Here is an 8,564-nt window from a genome sequence, read left to right as displayed (position 1 = left end):
AGGGGTTTTCCAGGAGATCACCCCCCGGACAAGGCTAACGTGTTGTATTGCAGGAATTCAAGTCGCTTTCTCTTATAAACCGTTTCACTTGATCACTCTTCCATCAATCTCCAGGTATTTTAAGTGTCTTTTGCACTTCCTCGTTTCATTACCGAAACACTTCTCATTATAGACTTAAATATTTGTAAAAATAGTAGAGTAAAAACGTAAGGCTAAAACTAACCCTTGACCAATAATGTAGATTTTACTCTGAATTTGAAAATTTCAAATCTTATGATTATGAACTTTGGGTTTGATACTCAAAATGAATGTATTGTCTAAAATGTAAACCGAACTTAAATATATCTCCATTACTGCAACATTGATATTTTCAAAAATATAATCTTCAATTATATGTCACAATTGGTTTTAAAAAACTAATATTGCTTTGTCCAAACTGAAAACTAAAAACATAAATCGTTTTAATCTATAATCTATAATCTATTTATTCATCTACAATTTATAAAATATACTAAGGAAGAAACGACTTACGACACGTGTCACACTATCATTAAAAATTTTCTCGCCTTTTTTCTATTATTGACAGGGAAACTTTTGATATTTGACTTGATATTTAGGGAAACAATTAACTCATTAAAATATGTACTCCCTCCGTTCTTAAGTTCTTCCACCTTACTATAACGGGTAGTTTCATAAGTTCTTCCACTTTAGAATACTTTCTATTTTTAGAAAGTTTTTATCCCACTTTTACCCCTTAAACCACCACCTCCCCCCCCCCCCCCCCCCCCCTTTTTCTTTTAATGTACCCGGAATCATCCTGATACATTTATTAGTTTCTTGGGCTTTGCATTTCGCATTATTACGCCTACTTCCTTCCTATTCTTCCTCCTCCTCTTGAACGGTCATGATGGTCATTTCTCTCTCTTCATGAACACCATTTTCATGGCTTTTCCCCCTGTTTGTTCTTCATTTTTTGTGTATTTTAACTGCATTAAAATGTAGATCGGTTTATTCTCATCATTTTGAGGTTCGTTTTGTTTGTTTTGGCAAAGTTTCGAAATTTAAAGCCCCTTGTTCTGGAATCCGCCATTATCTTCTTGTTGAACCTTTGAGTATTTGCAATGGAAAACAACGAATCTAAGAGTGACTCCACAATTCCTTCATAACTTTATGACGGTCTATGCGATTATGGTGAGTTGTGTTCTTGTTCCCTCCATGGTCGTTCCCATTCCTACTCCAACGAAATTTTGAAGTGGTCAAAAAAAGACCTTGACGCATATCAAAAGGTACTTGAAGATGATGCCACATTTGTGTATCATGAATCTCCACCAACTTCTCCTATTGTTGAAAAGGAACCATCTCAATTATATCCATTAACTCTGACTAATGTGAAAGAAGATGAAATCAATTTGGTTGTCCCTAACATTCCTGAAGATGTTATTGCGTCTAGGGCAAAATTGAACCCCAAAAAACGTGCTTAATGATTGTAAGGTTGTTTTTATTTTTTGTTTATTTTTTGTTATTTGAAAAAAGATCTTGCATTTATGTTTGATGTTTGTTTTTTCTTTTGTTTTTTATGTGTTGTTGTTGATATTGTGTTCTTCTGGTTTATTTGGGGTTTTTTTCGTTCTACTGTTGGTATTATGTTCCTGGTTTTAGGGTTGATGTTTGTTGCTGGTTTTATGTGTACAAGCCCCTGTGATGTCAAATTGTTGAACCTCTAAATTCTGAAAAATTTACTTTTATTACTTGGTTGAGTAGCATTTGGTAACCAAAACCCATCACTTGATTTTTTAGCATGTTCAGTTACTTCATTTGTTGATGATCAATTATAATCTGAGAGGTTTCATAACCTCTATGAAGAATCAGGGGGCTTTTTTTTCTGAAATTATGTAAAATAATGAAGTGGCTTGCTAATCATTAACATGGGTTGTGCTTAACAAATTGTTGCTCCTAAGTTTTTTAAGCTACAATTTTAATGATGATTTGAACAAAATAAACTGAGGGGCTTTGATGTTTGTCATCCTTGAGTTTCTTCAACTACCTGATCATAAGCTTCTTCAATGATTTGTTTTGTTTATGCAGCATCCTCATTTTCTGTTAATGCTTGTGTTTGTTGTTGATCCCTGTTTGGGTTAAGAAAAGCTACAGCTTCTCTAACCAATTATGTTGGGATTCTCACTTGAATCATTAACCTGCCATTGTCTTCTTCAACCTTCTTTCCAAAGTGTGGTTGTATGTAGTCATTAGACTCCTTAACTTTTAAAATCTCATTTAAATGGTGTTGTAATGAGATCCACACATTTGTTAAGGTCTTTGGATGTAACTCTCCGAATGCATCCTCAACTGCTGTGATTAATTCTGTAATGTTTTTGGGCATCTTTTTATGCATAAGTGATTGTATGCTCCTAAAGAAACCCAAATCTAGAATGTTACAATCCGGACTATTTGGAGGTTGTTGAGTAAGAATGAAAGTTAAACCCCCTTGCCTATTGTGTTGTTGTCATATTGGATCATCGTTTGTGATATGAACCCTTGCATTATCTTGTTGAATAAAAATAATGGAAGGTCCTTCACTTGGCCATTTTCTTAGTATAGCCGGAATCAATTGTTGTATGAGCATACTCCTATAAACTTCTTGATTAACTGATTCGGTTGGATTAATTCCTATTGAACCCCTTGGTCGATTCTTCGAATCTCTTTGTGCTGCCACCATATTGATAAAAGGGAAAATTCCAATTTTCCCATCAAATGTACACTGACCAAAACGATTCCATCTAGGCCTAGCAACGGCCCCTAAGAACATGGCCTTAGGTATGAATTTTGATGACTTCGCTGCCCTATATGGGACCTTTCCTTTGTGTGCCAAATAAACCCTTTGCGTTTTCTTGGTTAAATAAAACCACTTCTCGTTAATGTGAATATAATCGTACATTACTTTTTAAATCGGGTGTCTTTAAATGGTGTGTTCTTGGATAAGGCTCAAAATCCACTCCACCCTCCTTATTTTGTTAACATCGGTTAAAGCCAGGTGTAGTGGATTTGAATGAGCCATTATCTCGCCTCTTTTTATCAACCTCCACACCATTGATGGTGCCAAATCTAAACATGTTGCAACATCTCTAATGCAAGTGTGTTCGCCAATGGGTCTAGACTCAAGTAATTTTGGTGGTACGACCACTCTTTTTCTTCCACAATTTTGTACTTGTATTCCACAATGTATGGTTTGTTTGCTTCCTTGGTTTGTATTGCTTGTTTCCATAAATCTCGGATGAATCTATGTGTGTAGCCGTATTTTTGAGCCATGCGTTTGAATGTACCATGAGGAAGTGAGTCACTAACTTTTAGTGACAACATCTCTTGGAAAATAAGTCGCCTTAACTCATTCGTGAGTCTCGGCTTATGCTGATTTTGTTGCTGTGGCCCTATTTCTTCCATATTTTGTGGCTCTTCTTCTGATTCAGAACTAGACTCTGGGACGTATGAATTCGATCCAAAGTACCAAGCCCCCTGTTACTCATCTTCACTTCCTGAAGCCATTGCAGGCTAATGATGCGATGATCTTTTTCACAAACTGTTTGGCTACTGATTTTTGTAAGCTGTTAAGAAACGCTTACTAATTTTTGTAAGTTGTTAAGAAAAGCTTACTGATTTTTGGAAGATAATGTTGCTGATTTTTGTAAGCTGCTAAGAAAAGCTTACTGATTTTTGTGTTTGGCTAGTATGGCTACTAATTTTTGGAAAAAGATGCTGATTTTTCTAGATTGTGTTTGGCTACTGATTTTTCACACACAGGAGCCTTTATAGGCTAAAATGGAATTTGTAAGGTCGTTTTTTTCAGATTATTTGATGTAATTTCTGATTAGAGTACATGTAATTGGTGATCCATGTTAGTTTAATTTGGCCAATGTATGTAATTTGATGATCCATGATTGTAAATTTCTGATTTTTTTGGTTTTTGTATGGAAGGATTAGTTCCCTCTTTTTTTTTTATTGTAGAGCTCTAAACTTTTCCAATTTAGAAAGTTGGTTAAATTATCTCCATTGTAAGTTTATATTCCATTTTTAATTAATTTAATAAAATCAGTTTTTTTTTTGTTTTACTTTTATTTATAATTATTTTCTCTCTCATACTTTTAATACAATCATTACTTCACACTACTATTTAATTAAAATAATACCCACTACAACCAAAGATTCTCTTTTTCTTAATATGTATGAAAAACCCAAAGTGGAAGAATTTAAAAAAACGGAGGGAGTATTTTTCAATAAACAAATGCATAAAAATATAAATAAATGACCAAAAAAAAAGGTGAATATTGATATTTATTTGTTTTTTTTGGTGTAATTGATATTTTTATTATTAGAAAATGGATGATAAATGACACTACTCTTGGGTTAACCCATCCGTCTCCTAAGAAAGAAAGGAAAAGAAAACCTTATCTTAGCAGTTAGCTCATCTCTTTTCTCCTGTCTCTACATTTCCATGGCTAACTCTCTATGTTTGAGTTCTGTTACTCCAGTTAAAAGCAACCCATCAAAGCCAGGTTTTCTCTTTAGTTTGTTGTTCATGTAATTCATTTGGAATAGATGAATTCTTTAACTATTTGCTTTACAGTCTAATTCTGTATTGACCAAATTTCTCTATTTTGCAGGGATTTTGATTGGAAATTCTGCAATTACAAAGGTTGGTAAATTACATGAAAAATTACCCAATTTGAGTTCTGCAAGATTTCAGACCCTTGTCACCAATGTAAGTAACCTTATTCAGTTCATTTTGATTAAAGTATGAGTCAATTTTGTTTCTATTACTGTCATTCGGGTCATCCTCAATATGTATGTTTCATGTTTGCTAACTAAAATTATGGATGGATCAAGAATACTTCTTATTTATGGGGACAAAGGATAACAAACAACTTATAAAGGGCAACAACTTGTACTTATTATTGCAAATTTAAGGGGACAAGGAGAATGTGTTAACAATTTATATGCATCTGTGTGCATTTGAGTTTAAGTTAGAGTTGTTAGGTTATGGCTTCTTTTCAAATTTATACTAATGAGTAGGCCGGTCAAACCGATGAGGTTGGGTCAGGTTCTGATTTGGATTATATATAAACTAGTCTAAAACCCCTTGATCTAAACTTAATACATTTAGTTAGTTGGATAAAAAATCAAAACCATGACCTGATCAGGTTGACTTGATTTCGACCTACTAAACTCGTTTAGAGTTTTTTCTGTTTATTTTACGGTTTTTAACATTGACTATATCTTATATGTTTGAGGCTTAAATTTTAATCTTTTTGTTTATATGTTTTTTATTTGGTATTTACTATGAAAAATAGAAAAAGATAAATGAATTTTGTTCAGTTAATACTTATTGATTTAACTCAAAATTGACTCATTTAATAAAATTTTGACTTTAATCTAAATCATTTTATAATTAGATTACGTAGATTTGACCCATTTAATTAATTGGGTCAAATGCCTCAACTCAAACCCATTTATTTCCGGTTAGATTCAAGTTGGGTTAGCTTTTGCGAGTCCTACTAATGAGTATTTGTGTCGAACATAAGTGTGACCCTACTTGAAGTGTCTAAGTGTACTCAGAGTGATAAGATCGGATAGGGGATTGTGGAATCAGATGGTTCGAGTAGCATAGCTTTTGATGTATTCAAGAGTTAACTTTGATTGAGAATAAATAGTTGAGTGTTTTCCCTCTTATCCTTATGACTTAATGTTCGATTTGATTTCTTGATTAGTAAATTGATAATTTGGTTGAAGAGAATCAGTTGAAAATTCATGTTAGTTAAGTATGCTTCATTTTTACTAAAACATACTCCCCGCATCTCAAATTAGTGGACACGCTAGTATTTATGCATTTGTCAATGTAAACTTTGACTAATCATATCTTTAGTTATATAATGGAAAATTGCAAAAGTTTGATTCATTGAAATTATGAACTAAATTAAATTTAACAATGTTTATTATACAACAATTTGTTTTTGAATAAAAGAAAATACAATCAAGGTAAATTTTAAAGAGCCAACAATACAAATGTGTTAACTAACTTGGGATTAAGGCTTTTTTGTGAATCATTTTCACCCAATACTGAAAATCTAGTGATGGTCTATATTTTTTCATCCATCCAATCTCTTAACAAAAATCATCCATCAAATCCCCCGAATTCGTCTCTTCCAAATTCATTCCTTCTTTTTGTTATCCAAACAAGGAATTCCCTCATCCTTTTAAATTCTTCCTCTTTTTTTTCCTCTGTTTCCTTCTATCCAAAGAAGCTTATGAATTTGTTTTATAACCAAGGGTATAAGTATTAAATGATGAGTTTAGTACTCATCCTTTTAGATTTCAAAGGGAGTATTTTTGAGCATTATCCTGTTCATTAGAAAGGATTGTGTAATATTATCAACCTAAAACTAGAAATCTGGATGCGGCTTGTCATAGAATTTGAAATTCAATGCTATCTTCTTTAATTCGCTACACTAGACGACTCTTAATTGAAATATGTTGGATTGATGAGGTTTCCTGTTTGACGTATGGGATGGCGTTTTACTTGTGAATGAGTATGTTAAATGTTTAGTATTGCTTTATTATCTTAATGCTTGAATTTTGCCATATGCTGAATCAATTGAATATGGTTTGAACAGGCGACAGAAAAAAACAGCTTATACCCAACCACCAAAAAGAATAGCTTAGTGTGTGATAAATGTGATGGAAATGGTAAGAATAATCCAACAAACACGCAACTTTATATGTAGAAATTAAAAATGCGTGCAAATTATTAATTATGACATTAACTAGTTTCATTTAATCTACTGACTCAGGTATTAAGGAATGTTCTCAGTGCGAAGGATCAGGAGTGAATAGCCAAGACCATTTTAATGGACAGTTTAAAGCTGGTGGATTATGCTGGCTTTGCAGGTACGTATACGAAATTCTTTATGTTTATTATCCGCTTAATGACATTGAGTCAATGAAATGTCGTTGTTGTGATTGTATACTCAAAGTCCCCATGTTTGAATTGCAGAGGCAAAAAGGAAATTCTGTGCGGAAACTGTAATGGAGCTGGCTTTATTGGTGGATTCATGAATACATTTGAGGAGTGAGATATTTGAAAGGAAGCGGGGGAATACAATCACTACTTGCTTGCTAGATTATCATATTAATGTTTGATAACTAATATGTTGCTGTAAGTTGTAACAACGTACAATTTTGTAATTGATTGTGGCGTTAAATTGTAAGAAAAAATGCTTCAGATTCATAGATATGTAGCAATGAAGTATGATAGACTGCAAGTGGGCATTTCCTGGACGGCAAAATGTATTTAAACAATACTTCAGCAGATAAAGAGACAACAAAATTTAAAAATAGGCGTCAGATAGAGGTGGAACCTACAGACACCTTATTGCTGATACCAGTATTCTTGCCTAAATAAAAAGCTCAAACATTTAAGAAACAATATAATAGAGGAAAGTGAAGAGTTTAGAAAATCAAAATAAGTGCAACATTTAATAATAAAGGAGAATGAAAATTAGCAGTAAAAAATAAAGAGCATAATTTTCAAGATATATCAGGTTGAAGTAAAATAGGTGAGAGAAACTAAATGGATAAATTAATAGTATTTACAAATAATATCCCATATGTTTGTCATTTTCAATTTCTTATAATGAATCTAGTTTTAAAAGAGTTAAATTTTATTTGGAATTTGATCAATTTCAAATCCAAAATCCAAAATCCAAAATCCAAAACTTGCCAAACAATGGATTCGGGCTAAATATGGATTTGCAAATGAAATTCACATTTTCAAACAAGCTACTAAACAGTTTGAACAGGATAATCCTTTATTTTATATATGGGTGTTTGGCAAAATAAGTTAATGAGCAATTTTAGCTTATTTTAATACAATTAGAGGGTTAGATGATCAAACCAGCCAATGCTAATGTTCGGTAAATTAGTTGTTTGAAACAACTTATTGTTATATATAAGCTGTTTTCGAACAAGTTGCTCATAGCAACAGCTTCAAAATCAACTAGTTAAACCAATTAATAAAATCAGCTAATTTAGTTATCAGTTGTTTGCAAACCACCCTCAAAGTATTTTTTTTCGAAATATAATGAATACACTACAATCACACACTAAATCATTTGCATGTTCTATTTAGGACCATATTATAAATGATGTTTAAGTTCAATTGATTTTGAATCCGACCTAGAAAGGAGTTTTGCAGTGAAATAAAGAAATATCATATTAAATTGTTAATCTTTTACCTACATGTAAGTTGTCTCACATCGAGAAAAAAGAAAAGTATACATCACTTTGCAAACATGAGTTTTGATTATTATATGGTATTAGAGTCTCGTTGTTGTTGTTGGCCTTAAATATCTAGACATTAAAAAAAAAAAAAAAAAAAAAAAAAACACTAATTAAAAGGGGTCTTTAATTATAAGTTCATTCCCACTAGGTTTGTAACCCATCTTGTGGAGCAACAATCCAATGTTAACCCACATGTGATTTGTCCCATATGGTCGAAAGAGAAGAGAGTAATACTA

The 8,564-nt window shown here is 32.4% G+C and overlaps 1 protein-coding gene across 1 annotated transcript; it reads left to right on the top strand.

Annotated features, from left to right (window-relative positions):
• Positions 1–4,385: 4,385 nt before the first annotated feature.
• Positions 4,386–7,326, top strand: LOC130804452 (protein BUNDLE SHEATH DEFECTIVE 2, chloroplastic-like). Its single transcript, XM_057668885.1, has 5 exons — positions 4,386–4,547; positions 4,656–4,753; positions 6,663–6,735; positions 6,840–6,936; positions 7,043–7,326. Exons 1-5 carry the CDS (start codon positions 4,487–4,489, stop codon positions 7,119–7,121), a joined length of 408 nt encoding a protein of 135 aa, XP_057524868.1. The 5' UTR covers positions 4,386–4,486; the 3' UTR covers positions 7,122–7,326.
• The last annotated feature ends 1,238 nt before the right edge of the window (positions 7,327–8,564 follow it).

This window comes from Amaranthus tricolor, chromosome 17 (genome assembly GCF_026212465.1).
Source record: "Amaranthus tricolor cultivar Red isolate AtriRed21 chromosome 17, ASM2621246v1, whole genome shotgun sequence".
Lineage (NCBI taxonomy): Eukaryota > Viridiplantae > Streptophyta > Magnoliopsida > Caryophyllales > Amaranthaceae > Amaranthus > Amaranthus tricolor.
This window is presented reverse-complemented; position numbering and strand designations above follow the sequence as displayed.

Bases quoted from the DNA above. Each gene is read 5' to 3' on its own strand.
- LOC130804452 (XM_057668885.1), top strand. From the start codon at position 4,487: ATGGCTAACTCTCTATGTTTGAGTTCTGTTACTCCAGTTAAAAGCAAC. The intron at 4,548-4,655 runs GTTTTCTCTTTA...TCTATTTTGCAG, and splicing joins AAGCAACCCATCAAAGCCAG to GGATTTTGATTGGAAATTCT. The intron at 4,754-6,662 runs GTAAGTAACCTT...TGGTTTGAACAG, and splicing joins TTCAGACCCTTGTCACCAAT to GCGACAGAAAAAAACAGCTT.